General features: G+C 31.1%; 1 protein-coding gene across 4 annotated transcripts; it reads right to left on the reverse strand.

Annotated features, from left to right (window-relative positions):
• Positions 1-264: 264 nt before the first annotated feature.
• Positions 265-3622, reverse strand: LOC112797523 (nuclear pore complex protein NUP85). 4 transcript variants are annotated; one of them, XR_003199809.3, is made up of 7 exons: positions 2983-3617; positions 2316-2422; positions 2060-2131; positions 1905-1961; positions 1486-1605; positions 701-803; positions 520-574 (listed from the first exon to the last, which is right to left on the reverse strand). XR_003199809.3 is itself a non-coding variant. In XM_025840508.3 (6 exons), exons 3-6 carry the CDS (start codon positions 2096-2098, stop codon positions 449-451), a joined length of 342 nt encoding a protein of 113 aa, XP_025696293.1. In that variant the 5' UTR covers positions 2099-2131; positions 2316-2422; positions 2983-3619; the 3' UTR covers positions 265-448. The 4 variants fall into 4 exon arrangements, 2 of the variants coding, with proteins under 2 accessions (XP_025696293.1, XP_025696294.1); XR_011881450.1 differs by lacking the exon at positions 2316-2422 and having other exon boundaries at positions 265-574; positions 2983-3601; XM_025840508.3 differs by lacking the exon at positions 701-803 and having other exon boundaries at positions 265-574; positions 2983-3619.
• Positions 3623-20838: the final 17216 nt, after the last annotated feature.

The following is a 20838-nucleotide window of genomic DNA, read 5'->3' on the forward strand; positions in this document are numbered from 1 at the left end:
GTCACGGTTTTTCACCGTGGCCATAGCCTATATGGTCACCCCCTCCTTAAAACCGTGACCATAGCCTATCTATGGTCACGGTTTTTCACCGTGGCCATAGCCTCTATGGTCACCCCCTCTTTAAAACCGTGACCATAGCCTTGTCTATGGTCACTGTTTTCACCGTGGCCATAGCCTGTTTTGTTTTATACGATTTAATTTTTTTTAAAACATAATCACATCCCAAAATGATCATAATCACCAAATAAATCTAAAAATAAGAAATTCAAGAAATCTAAATCATAAAAATTTTATTATAATCTAGATATGTTTAGTCCAAACAACACAAATAAAAATAGTGTAAATATCGATTTCATGTAATAACACGTAAAATCTCGTTTCAAAAAGTACACAAGACATCAAAATATTACATGTAGATAACTAAAGTCATTATAAGACTCATTCCATCTCATCCAAAATCCAAGTATGAGAATAGAACAATTAGGCAGCACCCTTTCCCTTCTTCTAGATTTTCTTCAGTGCAACCCAAAAGCTTTAGAATTGCTCTTCGCATGTATTGGATTGCAAACTTTACCTATAACATTAAAAATCAAACAAAATCAGCTTAACAATAGTAAAACTGTTACCAAATTTTGATTCAGCATTAGTTATAAGTATAAAAACAACTATATATACTCATAGTGAACTTTGGAAGACAAACTTTATATGTATCTACAAGTTTCATCATCAAATCAACCAAATCAGAGAATGGACTATCTAAAACCATCCCTGCAATTGATGGATCTTCAACTCCATACATAAGGCTGAAGAGAGTCACATAATTAATGGCATGATATACCGGTCAAAATGATAAGTTGAATCCTTACATGCACTTAACAAGGAGAAAAGAATTGATTCACATTGGAACAAAAACATACATGAGTTTCCAATTCAACAAATAAAATTACCTAAAATAATTTTTGCTCATGAATATAATATGAAATCCTTAGTTCCTTACAAATAACCACAAAATCTTAATGGAGGAAGTATTTAACAAATTAATGAAATCTCTTCGGTGGCAACTAATTATGACAATGCATTAACTGTGAACTAAACCCAAATTTTTTTCCCTACAAACCCATTGTTGCTTAGCAAGCCATTTCTAACCCTCATTCCAAAGAAAAAGGTCGAAGCTAGAAAGTGAATGATAAAAGCCTACCTAGTTATAGCTCCCATTGAGATACAAATTCAACAAAAAAAATTTTCTATTGGAATTTAAATGTGAGAATTTGTGTCATCCTACTATAGCTTTATTTTTTAAAACTTAATAACTAAGTAAGTGTTTCATGTTGACATTCTAGGTAAGGAACACATTGTGTGGCATCCATAACTATCATGTTCAAGCATATATCTACAAGTCCTAAAATGGAATTACAAAGATCACAAGAATAAATGTGTCTAAAAGCAAACATAAAAGTAGTTCTCTATAGCAGCATTGGAATATACCTTGATGAAGTCAGGCTTGGATTTAAAGAGTTCACCTAATTTTCCATTGGTAGATTCATGACATAGGCGGAGCATTTTGGAAATAAGAACAGCAACTGCCTCCACAAGCCCATTCTCTAACTGAGTAATCAGATGATGGCAGAAAATGAGATACAGTAATAAATATGTGATATAGTAGCAACAGCATCAGCTTCATATAAAACAATTCCAGGATTTTATTTATTGGGGGTTGTAAAAGAAGAAACATTATTAAGATATTACAAGGCTAACAGATCCATAATATAAAAAGGATAGGATAAAAAAGTACACAAACAAAACAATGATTTTCAATCTCTCTGCATATATCTAAAAGACACATCCCTATATACAACCAATACAAGTAATCATATATAATATTATGTTTATGATTTGATGCCAACCTCACGATTACTAAGCTGATCTAGTTGATAAGATCCATGCAACCGCAGCATTTTCACCTGTACACAAAAGCCAACTTCAACATGCAGTATTTATTTACAAGGAAACAATATATGTGAAGAAGAAAATGAAAGAAATACATTAGCTTTTTACTAACCACAATATCAAGCCAACCAACTGAGAGTGCAGATGACATCACTTGCCAATATCTAGGGTCATCCTCAAGCACCTATACAAACAAATTTGATATTTATACTTCTCTAGCCTGAGCGTAATTGGTTAAACACAAAACTATAAGATATATAGTATGAAGGCAGCCTTTTGGTGTTCAGTGGTTTCTGCCTTTTTACAGATATATCTTTATGTTCAACTTTAGTACAATGAATTAATAAAACACATTCTGAAATCCATACATGTTAAATTTGATACAACTTTTTTTTGGTCAATTCTGAAAATGATGGATGCAAAAATGAGGATATGCCATTGGAGAGCACATTTAACAAAGATATGTCCATAATACCTGTATTAAGAAACAAAAATAAAACACTTGCATCAGTTTTGAAATATGTGTAACAAAAAATTAACATTTTCTGGAGGGAAATTTATCATTTTGTTTCTACTCCAAGAAAATACATAAAACCATCTGAACAACATATTTTTCTTCAACATGTGCTATTGCTACTTTCTCTCTGATAACTTATCCTCCTCCAATCTCATCTAAAATCCTCCTTAATTATCCAGACTTGAAACCAGCTACGTAATCATTGGCAACCAAGCATAACATAATTAAGCTGAACTCAACTCAACACAACTCAACAAAGAGTAAAAACAGATTCAACTATGTTTATCATATCAAACTAGACCTTAACAGCTAATTGAGAAAGGAAAATTGTCAAGCTTTCATTTTTCATTGAGAATCAAGAAACAGAAAACACTACAATACACCAAGCAAGATCATCAAAGGGACACACAACCAATCAAACAACACCAATACATACAACTTAATAAAGTAGCAAAATTAGAACTTTCAAATGATTTAAACAACATTGGGAAGTATAACAGAAATAACATGCGGATTACCGAAAATATTGGATGAAGCAAAGAAATGATGAATACAAGAAGGATGGTGATGTTGGGGGTGGAATTTGCGGCAGAAACCCCCAAAGGAAAGGAGGCCGAATTTGAGGAGTAGCAGTAGCGCTGGTGGCCTGGCAGCAAGGACGCGACACCGATTCACCTCCAGGGACAGCGAGCTCCACCGGTGGCGACTGGGTGCGGTGGCGGTGACGGAAATCGGCTCCCCTTCTTTCACGCGCTTCACTGGCTTCCGTCAATCTCTCTCAGCGTCGCTCTCCCTTTCTCCTCAGTTAGCGATTACAACAACGGTGGCGGTCTCCATAGCTGCGACAACAAGGCGTGACAGTGACGGCGCGAGACAGCGGCCCTCCTCCTCTTCTCTCGCGCTGGCTTTCTCTCTTTCTCTTCTTGTCTGCAGTAGCGGTGACGAATAACCCAGCAGCGACAACGAGCGACGGCCCGTGATGAGAGCGGTGACAGCTCCACGGCGACGAGCTGGGCGCGACGCCAGCACGCTCTTCTCCCTCTCCTTCCCTTCTTCTTCCCCCTCGAGCTCCCCCTGTTTCTCGTTTCCATCCTTTTTTGAACGTGTGCGTGCGTTGTGTTTTGATTTATGTGGATTGGGGAATTAGGGTTTTTTTTTTAGGAATTTTAGAGTTAAAGTTAAATATATATATAAGTAATATAATAATTTTATAAAATATTTATGATAGAATAACGATCTAGAATTTAAATATAATATTATATGAATTATTTTTAGAACAGATAAAATTTTATTTATCAAGATATTATTGAGTTTAAATAATTATTTTTAATTTAAATTATAAAATAAATATATTAATTATATTTTATAAAATACGATTAAATTCAAAATATTAATTACCTAAATTAAATTATATGATTTTTATTATTTTTTATCATAATTTTAATTTCAATTTATATAAAACAACTAATTAAAATAAAAATTGTACATAAATATTAATTGACTTAAATCTAAAATATTTACGAAAATTCATTTAATCATTCCTAATAAATTAATCTCTAACTCTAAGAACTCAATTTAATAAATAAACCATAATTTATTCATAATAGAAATTTCTTAAATTTAATTATATAACACTTCCATTATTAAGTTATTAAATAATTTTTTATGTTATTAAGTTTTAAATCTTTTTTAATTTAAAATTAATAATATTCAACTTAATTTTTTATTAATAAAATTAAATTTAAAATTTTAATATTTAAAATAAATCATATAAAATTATTATTAGTTTTTAATTATTAAAAATTTTAAAAGATAAAATATTTAAAATTATAAAAAACACATAAAAATCTTAATTAATTTAAACTCAAATAATTAAAATTATTACCATAGACACTTTTGGTCACTGTAAAAAACTGTGACCATAGACTCTTTAGGTCACCCTTTAAACCGTGATCATAAACCTTTTTAGGTCACCCTTCCGAAAAACCGTGACCATAGACCCTTTTTGGTCACTATAAAAAACCGTGACCATAGACACCTTTAGGCCACCCCTAAAACCGTGACCATAGATCCTTTTAGGCCACCCTCCAAAACCGTGACAATAGACCCCTTTAGGCCACCCCCCAAACCATGACCATAGACCCTTTTAGGTCACCCCTAAAACCGTGACCATAGACCCCTTTAGGTCACCCCCCAAAACCGTGACCATAGACCCTTTTAGGTCACCCTTTTTTGAAAAACCGTGACCATAGCCCCTTTTTGGTCACTGTAAAAAACCGTGACTATAGACCCCTTTAGGTCACCCTCAAAACCGTGACCATAGACTCTTTTAGGCCACCCCCTAAAACCATGACCATAGACCCCTTTAGGCCACCCCCCAAAACCGTGACTATAGACCCTTTTAGGTCACCCTTTTTTGAAAAACCGTGACCATAGACCCTTTTTGGTCACTGTAAAAAACCGTGACCATAGACCCTTTAGGTCACCCCTCAAAACCGTGACTATAGACCCTTTTAGGCCACCCTTTTTTAAAAAACCGTGACCATAGGTACTCTATGGTCACCCTTTCTAAAAAAACCGTGACCATAGCTTTTTTTTTTTGTCACCCCAAAAAACCGTGACCATAGAGGGTCTATAGTCACGGTTTTTTACCATGACCAAAAAAACCGTGGCCATAGACCCAAAATGTTGTAGTGAATTGCAGCCCCAACCTCTAACCGCCGCTATATGAGCCGCAGTTTGTCTTTTCGCAGTAATTTCACAAAATCGCCGCAAAATAACCGTCGCTATCTTAAGGAATTGTTGTAGTGGAGGTAGGCACAATGTGACTTGTTAGGGTGCAGTTAGGACATTGAAATGACGAGTGCTGAGGGCTCTGCGGTGGCGGATGGATGAAGGTTGTTGATGGAGGTGGTAGCTAGGTAGGGAGGGGAGAGGGGTTTGGGGGAAGGGTTATTTTTAGAAGTGAAGGAAAGATGACGACAAATTCGATTTAAATGAGGTCATTATCGTTGGTATTACCATCGAATTTATTTTATGATATTACGGAACGTTGAAGCGATTTCAAATTGGGATTTTTGTCGAATAAAAATTAAGACTTGATGCCAACTTATTTAATTACACCCATAATTTTCAATAACTTTTAATAAAAGCAAAAGAAAAACCAAAATATGTCTAAAAGAAATAATTCTCAATAACTTTTAGATAGAAATTGTTGGAAATCAAATTATTTAATATGAAATTTACTAAGGATCCATTTAGATTATTATTCTTTAAATAAAGCATTTGATTCTCAATAAGAAAAATAAAAACATACATCATTTGTACACACCAAAGCAAAATAATAAATACAATTGTATTATGACTTATATATTATACACTTGGATAAATCGCTGGAACAATCAACCAATTAGCATGTATTTTAAATATGTGATTGTTAGATTTTAAATATCTAATATTAAATTCTTGAACGAATAAATTCTTTTTCTGATTAATTATTGACAGAGTTTTTTGTAAGGTCCTACATCGGTTGGGGAGGGGAACGAAGCATGCCTTATAAGGGTGTAGATACCTCTCCCTAGCATGACGTATTTTGACAAGTGAGTGTGGGGGGATTCGGCTATCATCCCTATCGTTAAAGGCAAAACCGTGAGGCCTTGTGTGCCAAAGCGGACAATATCGTGCTAGCGGGTGGTCTGGGCTGTTATAAATAGTATCAGAGCTGGAGCCCGGATTGATGTGTGCCAGCGAGGGCGCTGGGCTCCCTTAGGGGGTGGATTGTAAGGTCACTGACAAGTGAGTGTGGGGATTTGGCTATCATCCCTATCGTCAAAGGCAAAACCGTGAGGCCTTGTGCGGCAAAGCAGACAATATCGTGCGAGCGAGTGGTCTGGACTGTTACAATTTTTGTTGTCATTCTAACAAAATAATCTAATTACATAGCAAATTAAACTCAGGAAGACACTTTAAGAATTACATTCTCAACAAAAAAAGAAAACAATAACAGTAAAATCTTGAATGGCAACCCAAACCTCATTATGAACATTCTCTTGTTCTCATTCTTTGGAGCACTCCCACCAACATATGTATGTGCATGCTCCCTAGATGAATGTGTTCTGATGAAACATTCAAATTATGCACAATTTGATGTCTCTTTCAATGGAGCAATGTAGGTAGTCGCGTTGCCAAAATACTCACAAAAAGTATGTTTAACAAATATTATAATATAATTTTTTGGTACTTTATTGAGTTGATATGTAGATCTACAATGATCTTTTTTAAAGACATAGTACATATATAAAACAGGAAAATTGTATAACAAAGAGAAAGAAGGCCATATGAGTCATGAGACCTTAAACAATATGGAATAAATATATCTAGCATGAGTGGTAAAGAATCATATGGATTTTGCACTGCAATGAAGGATATTTATACATCTATTGCATCACAAACAAATTGCATTATACCTAATAGAATTGTAACTAGATACATGAACGCATTAATTATAAAGTCAAAAGGGATTCAAATTTTCATTATTATGAAAAAAAATTAAGGGTAGAATTATGGAAAAAAATTATTATTTAGAATTAATAGTAATTAAGGAAAAAAACAAAGTCTAGAATGTTGTCAGGAACAATTATGAAAAAAAAAATTTTGTTGAAAAGTGAATTTAATTTATTATTATTGTCTAATGATATCAATTTAATTTATAAAAAAATTAGCCATCGAATTAAGTACTAAATAAATATATTTGTTGTTTAAAATAACTTTTTTAACGGATTACGGTGTAAGTTATAAAAAAATAGATTAAAACTCAGCTAAATTAGGTCCGAAATTTCTTGTCAAACATTTTTTATGGCACACAAAAAATTTAAAAAAAAATTAGTAACGGGTTTAAGACAAAAATTAGAATTCGTTTGTATTTCATTTGAACGTGCATAATAACTTCACACTTATTTGAGACTCGTTTTGAAAAATATTAATTTTATTATAAATTTGTGTATAATAAGCCTCAAATTTTTTGCTATATTAGTTTTAACTTCCCTCTAAAATAATCCAAAATATTTCACCCAGATTTATTTGGGACAAAAATAATAATCTATGTAAATATCGTCTAAATGCGCAACAGTGATTCATACGGATTTTATATGTATATTAAAAAATTTTAACATTTAATGTAGAAAATAGAAATTTCTTTGGTAAAAGATAAAGTATAAGTAACCAACTCTATGTATAACCAACATGAACAACTTTTCAAAAATTTTTAAAAAATTGTATTTTGAACTTCCCAAAAATTAGGATTAGGTTCAGAAACACGCGTCATCCAATCTCAACCCCTATTATGACCTCCCCCTCCAATTGCTCTCTCTCGCGACGCAGTTACCTCTCTTTGCAATTCCTCCCAAGAGCCCTCAAGGTCCATTACTGTTCGTACGCTGCCGCGTTCTCTTCCCAACTCTTCTCTCCGCGGCGCCGCGCCCCTCCCCTCCAACCCTGATCGCCGTGACGCTGCGCCTCTCCATGCAACACCTCATCTCATGATGCACACACTTTACCCTACAATTTCTCATGTCGTGATGTGCACCCCCTGCAATTTATCGTGCCGCAACGCCTTCCCTTGCAATTTGTCATCCTGCATATTCACTAATCAAGATTCATAGAAAAGAAAATCCAATAACGCTATAATAATATCTCCATCCCTATGTTAGTTTCTGTTTGTGAAACCATGGTTTCAACAACAAAAAAGAGCTTCACTTTCTGTTGGTGGCGTTTTTAGCGCACAACAACATCAACCCAATCCCTGGTTCACCAAAAGACTCTTAGCAAGAGGCCTCGACATCACACTTGCTACCCGCGAACTTTCTTCTAAATTTTGAGTGATTCTTTTTACAAGTTTTAGGTGTTTCTTTCTCCTAGATTTTGGATGTATTTTTATTATATGTTTTGGATATTTCTTTTTCTTATATTTTTTTTGTTTCTTCTTTTTAGGTTTTTGATAATTTTTTTAATAGTTTTATATGTTTCATTTTTTAGTTCTCGGATGCTCTTTTTCAATAATTTTGGATGTCTTATTTTGTTAGGTTTTAATTTTTTTAAACACTTTTGGATATCTCTCTTTTGTTAGATTTTGGATGTTTCTATATTCGAAAGTGATGCGTTCTTTTTTACTATAATTGAAAAAATTTTCGATAATTTTTTTACAATGATTTTGGATGTTTCTTTTTGTTACAGTTTCGGATGTTTATTTTTATTTTTTGTGGTTGTATTTTTTTGTTATATATTTTGAATGTATTTTTTCTTTTATTTTAATTTTGATCTTCCTTTTTTCTAGGATTTGAATGATTTTTTTAAATAGCTTTAGATGTTTCTTTTCTTAGTTTTTAGATGTTCTTTTTCCAACAATTTTAGATGTCTCATTTTATTATGTTTTTTATTTTTTAAAATTATTTTGGATATCTCTTTTGTTAGATTTTGGATGTTTCTATATCTGAAAAGGAGCGTTTTTCTTTATCATAAGTGAAAGAGTTTTGGATAATCTTTTACAAAAATTTTATATCTTTTTTGTAATGTTTCAGATGTTTATTTTTGTTTTTTGTGGTTGTTTATTTTACTGTGAATGGGATTGAAAGTGAAATTAAGGTGGCTCTGGAGTTGAGGTATTTTTTTTTTCGTAAATGGGCTTTTTTTTTCACTTATTAGCTGCACCCCGTAATTAGTTATCTAGCAGAATTGATTGTAAAATTATTATGATTGTAAAATTATTATGATTCATATTGTCTCGTGATTTGTGTATTTTTTTACGACTCCTATGAAAAATATTTGGATATCCATAGTAAATGCAGAAAGGATTAGTAATTGGAGATTGTTGGTTCTAAAATGGGATAGAGTAGGTTTGGCACTTCCAATGGAGGAGGGAATTACGTCAATGGGAGATAGATACCTTAGACCAGATGCTTCATGTCTTGCAATATGTTAAATTGATAGTAGAAGTGTAAGATAGAGTGGTGTGAAAATTTAACAAGAAATGCGTTTATTCGACTAACTCATTTGTGCAGGTTTTGCAGGAAGCGACTTTGGATGAGGAGCTTCTAAGGTTTAGATTCACAAAGAAAATTTGGAGAGGTTTAGTTCCACCTCGAGTCGAGTTGTTCGCTTGGTTTGTTTTGGTAGGCGGAGTCAATACAAATGATCGGCTAAATAAACTGGGAATCTTATCACAGAATGATAATATGTGCGTGTTGTGCAAGAAAGATGTTGAAAATATACAACACTTATTTGTTACTTGTGAGTACTCTTGGCAGGTGTGGTGTGCATGGATCTCGGAATTTGGACAGGCGTAGACTGCAAGCGGTACTTTGAAATAACACTATAAGAGTTGGAGATCAATGCCGATGAGAAAAGAGAGGCGCAAATTTTGGCTAATTGAGTTCTTCTCAGTTATATGGAACATTTGGTTATGACGGAATGATATCATATTTCAGAGCAAGACAACAGGAGTCGTAGATTGTGTGGCTCAAACATTTTCATGTGCTGCAGAGTGGTGTGGCAAATAATTCATATTATTGATGGCTATGCTGGAGATGACATCGAAATTATTTTGTTCTTTTTGCTGTTTTTTGTTTTTCTTTGTTCCACTTGAGTGTTGAGTTTGTTTGTTAAAAAATACAGAAAATAATTGTTTTTTCATCGCGATAAAAAATTCAAAAATGATGAAAGGAGATCAACAATTTATGGGGTTGAGAAGATACTTTTGATGTCATTGATAATTGTTAACGGAGAATATTATTAATTCATTATCGAAAGGAAAAATGTGATTAATTTTAAATTTTTTATGAACTAATTTAATTGAAAAAATTTTGAGAATAAATTCAACGAACAAACTATTTTTTAGTAACTAATTTTATCATTAATTCTATAAATTAAATAGATAGCGTGTCAATTGTAAAAAATTTGAAATTTATTCACAAAATACACTTGTTACAAACTTATTCGTATTAAAAACATAGATGATTTACATTGCATGTTAAGAGTATATCTTTTTGCCTTTATCATTTGAATTTCATTTTTATATTTAGATTTTTTTTAATGTTCAAATCTTTGTCCGATCCATATGTAATTTTTTAAATTTTGAAAAAAAAAATACATCCTTATTGATACTTTGGAATTTTGTACATTTTAAGATTTGTTTTGAATAAATCTATTTATTTGTCTAACTTTGGAATAAATACTTGACCGATATAGTTGGATCCGAATATCCATTATTATCCCCTTTGACGGATCCCTATTGATCCTTGTGGTATATTTTTATTTTTTAATGTATTTCTTTAATTGATACTCATCATAAGATGTATGTCCAATTATTTACCTGGAGATTAGATCTTTTTCTTTTTAATAGATTAGACAAGTTTGCACATCTTTCAATTTTTGATATTATAACACGCTAAATTTATTCATATATTACACTTTTACGTACACAAGATTTAAGGATTCTCAATATTCACTATTTGATATTTATAAAAAATAATATTCTTTTGATTATCATTAATTTGTTTTTATTTTAATTTTTGAGAAAATTTTTGTTAGTTTAATCTTTCAGGATGTAATTTTAACAAAAAAAACTCTTTTAAGAATATTTTTGATAATTTATATATCATTAAATTATAGCTAGATCCATTCAATAATATATGATTATAAGTTAAGTTCAACCAATTTAAGGAAAAATAATTTTGTTATGTCTTTTATTTAATTTAGTTATCTATTGCAAAAAAATGCAATAAAAGGTAAATTGGACTTTGTGCTTCATCTATTTTTTTTTATTAATAGTTAGAATAGAAATAATATTCTCACATATTCTCGGACACTTCTCGTTTGATGATAAAAAAAATATATGCTAATATTGGAAATAAAAAATTGAAAAAAATGCATAAATGGTAAGTTTTTAAACAAAAATATGTTAAAAATATAATTAATTTCTTTTATCAATTTAAATTTTTAAAATAAATGTGATTTTATGAAAACACCAAATTCAAAAGAGATATTTGTTACATATAAAAAATACATAAAAATATGAAAAGGTTCAAATTTAATACACCATTATAGCATATATTAGATCTTACTTTTTACCTGACTAAAATAAAAAATATGAAATATTATTGTACATACATCAACTAAATCTTATTTATCAATGTTCAACTGAAACATTGAATCTGAAAGGTTTTCGTAATCAAAGAACTCCGACTCGAATCAATAAGATGTACCAAAATTAGATCTCGTTTATTTTCACCTGAGTTCACCATAATATTTAAGAACAGCATAAAACCCTAAATGTTATGGTGAAGCTTGCAAGGAAAAATAATCTTTTGCAGTATCATCACCAACAATGCAGAGTTTTGTTTTCAATTTTGCCACCATGAATTTCCAAAATCGGTTATGATTAAAAACATATAGTAGCAATAAAAGCAAAAATAATCTAATCCTTTGGTACTTTATTGACTTGATATGATGATCAATTTGAAGATTATTAATGTTGAAGGTTGTATAGGTAGGTAGGTCAGTGAATGAGGATAGGAAGAAAAAATTTTTGATAGAAAATGAAAGTGCCATATGAAAATGGAAGAATCAAATAATATGAAACAAATATCTAACATGGTGATCAATATTTTTTCATCTGAACCCTTAATGATCCCCTTGGCTGGAACGGTTTGTATTTATATATGCATTTCATATCAATCATATTGGGTTTTCATCTAAAACAACTGTGTAGAGATGCATGAACGTATATTGATGGTAAGATTTAAATATTAATGCATTTACATTAAATTAATAAAATTAGATGCTTTTGATATTATATATATTCTCATAATTATTGAGAAGATTACTAATTTGAAAGCGCATTAAATATTTGACCATGAATATTGACTTAATTTTACATATTATCAATAAAATAGAATATTATTTGAAAGACAATCAAAAATTAATTTAAACAAACTAAAATTATCTTATTTAATATTTTATTAATTATTTTTAGAATAATTATAAAATTTATGTTATATAAAATAATTATAATAAATTATTAAAAAAACTCTAAACAGTCCTTCACAATTACTCTGAAAGATAATATGACTCCTAATAAAAAAAATTTCTTTTTGATTCTTGATCTTTAGTTTTCTGAGACTGTTTAGTCCTTCTATAAATAACCTCTCTCTTTTGTGCTTAACAAAGCATACCTATGCGGCATGTTAAATACTGATCTATTTGTTAAGCACCAGTTTGGATTAAAAGATTTAATTTGTTTTTGGAATCTTATTGTCATTTAAATTTTATTCATTTTTTTATTTTTTTATATACATTGATTAAATTTATTGTGTAAGAATTGAAAATATTACTATTTTTTAATTTCTTTATTTATAAAAATTGAATAGAAGATATATCATTTTAATCTTTTCACTTTAACTTAGAAAAATTATTAACATATTATATTTTTAGAATTATGTTAAATCTGAGGTGTATTCAATTTAAATTGAACATCATAATTCATATAAAACTCATTTATTATTAACTATTTACTGAATTATTAGAACAAGTGCATATTTATTTTATAATAGATAATACAAAAATTGACATAAAATTTATCTAAAAAAATACAATAAATAAGAATATTTATATATCACTAGCTATTATAATTTAATCTCCAGAGAACAACTTATTGTAAATTATTTATTCAATTTTCATTTTTTTTACAATTCTAATCTAAGCAGAATGGTTAGTATTGTATAATATCCATGGTTCTGAAAACCGGACCGGACCGGCCGGTTCAACCGGAAAAACCGGGAACCGGTCAGTTAACCGGTCCGGGTAAGCTCAAAAACCGGCTAGCAAAAAACCGGTAAAAAACCGGTTGAACCGGCCGGTTTTTTAACGGTTTTTTATTAAATTAATATATTTAAAATTATTTTTAGCTTTTTTAATAATTTTATTTAATATTTAATTAAACCGGTTGAACCCCGGTTGAACCCCGGTCGAACCATTGAACCATTGAACCAGTAACCTCACCGGTTCATTGACCGGTCCGGTTCTCGCAACCTTGATAATATCCTTACTATTATTAATTAGAATATCATGCTTTTGGCTGCACCACTCTGATAGCAAGGAATATTATGACGACTTCTATATAGGTAACAATAAAATAGGAGTCTTTAACTCTCAAAACCGTATCGCTGTTTTCTTTAAAAAATCGTAAGATCTTTTTCACCTTTTACAAATATGCATATATAAACAAAAATTCTTACACAAAATACATACAAATATTATATACATACATATCGTTACAATCATGACTCTTATTCCTCTTAAAAAAACATAATGATAAGGCGAGGAAAAACTATAATTAATGTGAACCCCGTTAAATTAGTGAATAATTAGTCGATAAATTAATTTTTAATAAAGAATATTAGAAATATAAATATTATATCAATTTAGGATAGAGTTCATCGAAACGAGAATTTTGACACTAATTTCGAAGAAATCAGTCCAAGATTGGACCGAACGGGCCGAACTGGTTGAACCGGGCCCGTGGGCCCAACCAGCCCAGCCTTTAAATGAACCAAATCCCCTTCTCTTCCTCATTTCAGCTGAAGTAACGCTGAAAGCTTCCAGGGAAGAAAAGAACCCCAAAACCCTTACGGCAAAATTCAACTCGCCGTAACTCCACCGCGTCGAGCTCTACGTTTCTACCAGAACAATTTCATAGGTAACTCGCTATATTGTTCTCAGCCACTTCTTCGCCCAATTTTCGAAAATTGAGTGGAGGTATTGAAATTCTTTGTTCTTTGATGTTTTAGGATCCAATTAGCTTGAAAAAAATGTTCACTCTTACTTATGTGAAGCTTGGGTAAGGTGAGAATACCATAATTCCATTTTTATTTTATTGAATTTGAGATTTGGGTATTAAATTGGATATCTATGTGTTATGAATGTGTATTAGGTTGTGAATAAATAATTGGAGCTTGAAATTGTGGACGTTGGAATTTTGGCGGAGGCTGGGCATTAGTATTTTGTTAAGCTTTGGGGCTGTGTTTGTGTTGGGTGAATTGCTTTAGTCACTATGTGGGAATCAGCCAAGGTATGATTTAGGATTCATGCATTTAATATATAATGTTCTGTGACAAAAGGATGTGCGCACGAGCTGCATCTTTACACTCCCATGCGTACACGTGAGCCACGCGTATGCGTGGCCCCTGTTCCGACAAACATGATTTTTGAGTTTTAAACCCTATTTCAAACCTCTAAACCTCTATTTTCATTCCTTCAGTCATAAATAGTAGTATTAAACCTAATAATCAGATGAAGCTAGGAAATGGGGATAATTTGGAGGAGAAGTAAAGCTGAAAAGTGATGAATTGATTACGAAATATTACGGATGATCATGTATGATACTTGGCTTGAATGATTAATGATCTGAGATACGAGATTCCCTGGATAAAGTACCGTAGCTTGCCATCACGTGTACCAGGTTAAAAACTCGATACTCTGTTGACCCTATGATATAAGGGTGACCGGGCACTTATAAATTCCCAAGAATGGTACCCCCATTGAGCAATTTGATATATATATATATATATATATATATATATATATATATATATATAGAGAGAGAGAGAGAGAGAGAGAGAAAGCTTTGCATAGACTCAGGGGAATGCACGTCGGGGGACAGTCCAATGGTTTAGTGAACCGGACTTGTTGGGTTGGCTGTATAACCGACAGATGAGCTCATTAGCCATAGGACAGGCATGCATCATGTGCATATTATTTGAATTACTTGTTTGTGCTTTAACTGTGTTTGCCTAAGTGCATTTACTATGTTAAGTGTATATTTGCTACCTGGAGTACTTCTAACCTTCTTGTGTTTGCTTTTATCTGTTTATTTGTCTGTGAAATGCTGACAGAGTTGGAGGTATGGAGGAATGGCAGTATGGGCTTAGATTTAAGATTAAGTTAAGTTAGGCTTAGTTACTCTTAGAAAATCACCTTTTATGGCTTCTGTTTAATACTTTAAGCTCTAAAATCTGAGTGTCGGAGTTCTAGGATTGCCTCTGGCATTTTCAAGACCTTATATCTTATGTGTGTGGCACCTTTACCATACTGAGAACCCTTGGTTCTCACCCCATACTATGTTGTTGTTTTTTAGATGCAGGTCAAGAGGTACCTCGTTAGGCATCTGGACTTCTGAAGCAAAGTGGTTTACTGGGTTATTTTGTTATACAATGATGTATATATATGTATTTAGATTTCTCCTCGCATAACTTGTCCCTTTTGATCCTCTTAGAGGCTTATGAAGAGACAGGATTTAGTTTATATACACTTGGGTTTTGGATATGTATACATATATGTGTAAATATTCTCCGGCCAGTCTTGACTTCGCAGGCTGAATTAGGAGCTTGTTATTTTGTATCTTTGACACTCTATTCCTACTTTTATTATCTTATGTTTGATAGTTATAGTTTTCTTAGCACGTAAGTTAACTCGTTTCTTGAGCGTTGTGATTTTATTTCGCCATTTTTATTTCATATATTCTTCAAGGCTCCTAGTATATTATAATCTTTCTGCTATTATATGTATACATTATATTGTAGAGGTTGTAATGCCATACCACCTTTGTTTTACGACTTAAGCGTAAAGCTTAGTGTGGTAGGGTGTTACAATTAATATATATACAAACATAAATAGCACAACTAAGGACTTAGTAAAAACTTCTTCAGTGAGAGAGAGCGTCAGTGGTGACAACAACTTCAATGCGGCAGTAGCAGTCACTTTAAGGACAGAGAGAGCGCCGAAAGAATGGAGATTAGGGTGCGGTATGTGGTGGAGTCAGGCACAATGTGGCTTGTTATGGTGTGGTTAGGACATTGAAATGACGAGTACCGAGGGCTCTACAGTGGCGGCTGGATGAAGGTTGTTGATGGAGGTGGTAGCTAGGTGGGGAGGGGAGAGGGGTTTGGAAGAAGGGTTATTTTCTGAAGTGAAGGAGAGAGGTCAACAAATTCAATTTAAATAAGGTCATTATCGTTGGTATTACCATCGAATTTATTCTATGATAATACGGAACATTGAAGCGTTTTCAAATTGGGATTTTTGTCGAATAAAAATTAAGACTTGGAGCCAACTTATTTAATTACGCCCATAATTTTTTGTGGAATTTCCATCTGAATTACTTGTCCGATAGTAACATTTGACGGCGAAAAACCAAAATTCGTCATTTGTGTCATCTGCAGCGACACTAAATCCGATAGAAATTTTAGTCAGAATTTTTTCCAATAGTAAATCCATCGATACTAGGTGTGTTTCTAGTAATGAAAAAGTTATAAAGTACATTTAATTAACTTTTTTCACAATTAGTTTAGTAAGCAATTAAATTGGTTCTTAAGAAATTTTAAAACAAAATTTTATTACTTTAAAAAGTTTCGAGAATGACTACACTACAAACTTTTTATTTTTTGAAGAGCGATTAATTTGTTTTATCATGACATATTTTTTAGAACTTAATTATCTTGTAATAAAATTTATTTAAGAATCTAATTGTTGTACACATATTAAAAATTTTAATAAAAGCAAAAGAAAAACCAAAATCTATTTAAGCGAAATAATTCTCAATAAATTTTAAATAGAAATTGTTGGAGATCAAATTATTTAATATAAAATTTACTAAGAATCCATTTAAATTATTATTCTTTAAATAAAGCGTTTGATTCTCAATAAGAAAAATAAAAACATACATCATTTGTACACACCAAAGCAAAATGATAAGTACAATTATATTATGACTTATATATTATACAGTTGAATAAATTGCAGGGAACAATCAACCAATTAGCATGTATTTTAAATATGTGATTGTTAGATTTTAAATATCTAATATTAAATTTTTGAATGAATAAATTCTTTTTCCAATTAATTATTGACATAGATTTTTATTGTTCCTCTAATAAATTCTTTTTTCGATTAATTATTGATAGAGATTTTTGTTGTCACTCTAACAAAATAATCTAATTACATAACAAACTCAGGAAGACACTTCCTGGATTACATTCTCATCAAAAAAGAAAACGATAATAGTAAAATCTTCGATGGCAATCCAAACCTCATCATGAACATTTTTTTGAGCACTCCCATCAACATAAGCATGTGAATGTGCCTTAGATGAATGTATGTGTTCCAATGAAACATTCAAATTATCCACAATTTGATGTCCCTTTCAATGAAGCAATGCAGGTAGTCGTGTTGCCCAAAACATTCACAAAAAGTATATTTAACAAATATTATAATATAATTTTTTGGTACTTTATTGAGTTGATATGTAGATCTACAATGATTTTTTTAAAGACATAGTACATATATAAAACAGGAAAAATGTATAACGAAGAGAAGGAGGGCAATATGAGTCATGTGACCTTAAACAATATAGAATAAATATATCTAGCATGAGTAGCAAAGAATCATGGCCAATACTATCATGATAAAAGAAATATTTTTCTTTAGCTACTGAAGAAACATAGAGAAATAAACTACTAAACACGTGTTATCTTTTTACCCGAATGACGACATGTCCTGACTGAAAGAATCAACTGCAGACTGTGACGCATGAGGGGAAATGATCTTTTTTATGGGTCACAGTCTGCAGCTTCTTTTTCCAGTCAGGACGTGCCGTCTTTCAAAAAACAAGATAACACATGTTTAGCAGCCTGTGTCTTTACGTCTCTTCAGCGGTTAGAAAAAATATTTCTTTCATCACCGTAACACTACCCAAGAATCATATGGATTTTGCACGGCATAGAAGGATATTTATACATCCATTGCATCTCAAACAAATTGCATTATACCTAATAAAATTGTAACTAGATACATGAACACATTAATTATAAAGTCAAAAGGGATTCAGATTTTCATTATTATGGAAAAAAAATAAAGGCTAGAATTATAGAAAAAATATTATTTAAAATTAAGAGTATTTAAGGAAAAAAATAAAGTCTAGATTGTTGTTCGGAAGAATTATGAAAAATTATTGTTGAAAATTGAATTATTTAATTTATTATTATATAATCATATTAATTTAGTTTATTAAAAAATTAGCCATCAAATTAAGTACCAAAGAAATATATTTGTTGTTTAAAAATAACCTTTTTATCGGATTTCAGTGTAGGTTATAAAAAAAATAGATTCAAACTCAGCTAAATTTAATCCAAAAATTTCTTGTCAAACATTTTTTTATGGCACAAAAAATTTTTTAAACAAAATAATAACGAGTTTAAGACAAAAATTAGAATTCGTTTGTATTTCATTTCAACGTGCATAATAACTTTACACTTATTTGAGACTCGTTTTAAAAAATGTTAATTCTATTATAAATTTGTGTATAATCAGCCTAAAATTTTTTGCTATATTAGTTTTAACTACCTCTAAAATAATCCAAAATATTTCACCCAGATTTATTTGGGACAAAAACAATAATCTATGTAAATTTCGTCTAAATACGCATCAATGATTCATACGGGTTTTATGTTAAAAAATTTTAACATTTAATGCAGAAAGATGTTTTTCTTTGGTAAAAGAAAAATTATAAGTAACCAACTCTATGCATAACCAACATGAACAACTTTTCAACAATTTTTAAAAGATTGTATTTTGAAATTCCCAAAAATTTAGGATTAGGTTCAGAAACACGCGCCATCCAATCTCAACCCCTATTATGACCTCCCCCTCCACTTGCTTTTCCCCGCAACGCTGTTACCTCCATTGCTGCTCGTGCGCTGCTACATTCTCTTCCCGACTCTTCTCTCTGCGGCGCCGTGCCCCTCCCCTCCAACCTTGATAGCCGTGACGCTGCGCCTCTCCATGCAACACCTCCTCTCGTGATGCGCACACCTTACCCTACAGTTTCTTGTGACGTGATGTGCACCCCTTGCAATTTCTCATCCTGCTGCAACGCCTTCCCTTGTAATTTGTCATCCTGCATATTCACTAATCAAAATTCATAAAAAAAACAATAACGCTCTAATAATATGTCCAACCCTATGTTAGTTTCTCTTTGTGAAACCATGGCTTCGATGACAAAAAAAGAGCTTCACGTTCTGTTGGTGGCATTTTTAGCGCACAACAACATCAACCCAATCCCAGATTCACCAAAAGACTCTTAGCAAGAGACCTCGACATCACACTTACTACCTGCAAACTTTTTTCTAAATTTTGGATGATTCTTTTTACAAGTTTTAGATGTTTCTTTTTCCTAGATTTCGGATGTGTTTATATTATATATTTTTTATGTTTCTTTTTCTTATATTTTGGATGTTTCTCCTTTTTAGGTTTTGGATAATTTTTTTTAATAGTTTTATATGTTTCTTTTCTTAGTTCTCGGATGCTCTTTTTTCAATAATTTTGGATGTCTTGTTTTGTTAGGTTTAGAATTTTTTTAAATACTTTTGGATATCTCACTTTTCTTAGATTTTGGATATTTCTATATTCAAAAGTGACGCGTTCTTTTTTACTGTAATTGAAAAAGTTTTCGATAATTTTTTACGATAATTTTGGATGTTTCTTTTTATTTTTTGTGCTTGTTTTTTTTTTGTTATATGTTTTGAATGTATTTTTTCTTTTGTTTTAATTTTGATGTTTTTTTAGGATTTGAATGATTTTTTTTGAATAATTTTAGATGTTTTTTTTCTTAGTTTTCAAATATTTTTTTATAATAATTTTAGATGTCTCATTTTATTAGGTTTTGAATTTTTAAAAATTATTTTGGATATCTCTTTTGTTAGTTTTTGAATTTTTTAAAATTATTTTGGATATCTCTTTTGTTAGATTTTGGATGTTTCTATATCCGAAAATGATGCTTCTTCTTTACCATAAGTAAAAGAGTTTTGGATAATCTTTTACAATAATTTTAGGTATTTTTTTGTTATATTTCGGATGTTTTTTTTGTGGTTGCCTATTTTACTATGAATGAAATTGAAAGTGAAATTAAGGTTGACTCTGGAATTGAAATACTATTTTTTTTCATAAATGGACACCTTTTTTCACTAGTTAATTGCACTTTTAGTTAATTATATAGTAGAATTGTTTGTAAAATTATTATGATTCATAATGTCTCCTGATTTATGTGTTTTTGACATAGTACCATAAAAAATATTTAGATATCCATAACAAATGCAGAAAACAATTGTTTTTCACTATGATGAAAAATTTAAAAATAATGAAAGGAGATCAACAATTTATGGGGTTGGAAAAGATACTCTTGATGTCATTGGTAATTGTTCATGAAAAATATTAATCCTTTAACGAAAGGAGAAATACGATTAATTTTAAATTTTTATGGACTAATTTAA

The sequence above is a fragment of the Arachis hypogaea genome, chromosome 4 (genome assembly GCF_003086295.3).
Source record: "Arachis hypogaea cultivar Tifrunner chromosome 4, arahy.Tifrunner.gnm2.J5K5, whole genome shotgun sequence".
NCBI lineage: Eukaryota > Viridiplantae > Streptophyta > Magnoliopsida > Fabales > Fabaceae > Arachis > Arachis hypogaea.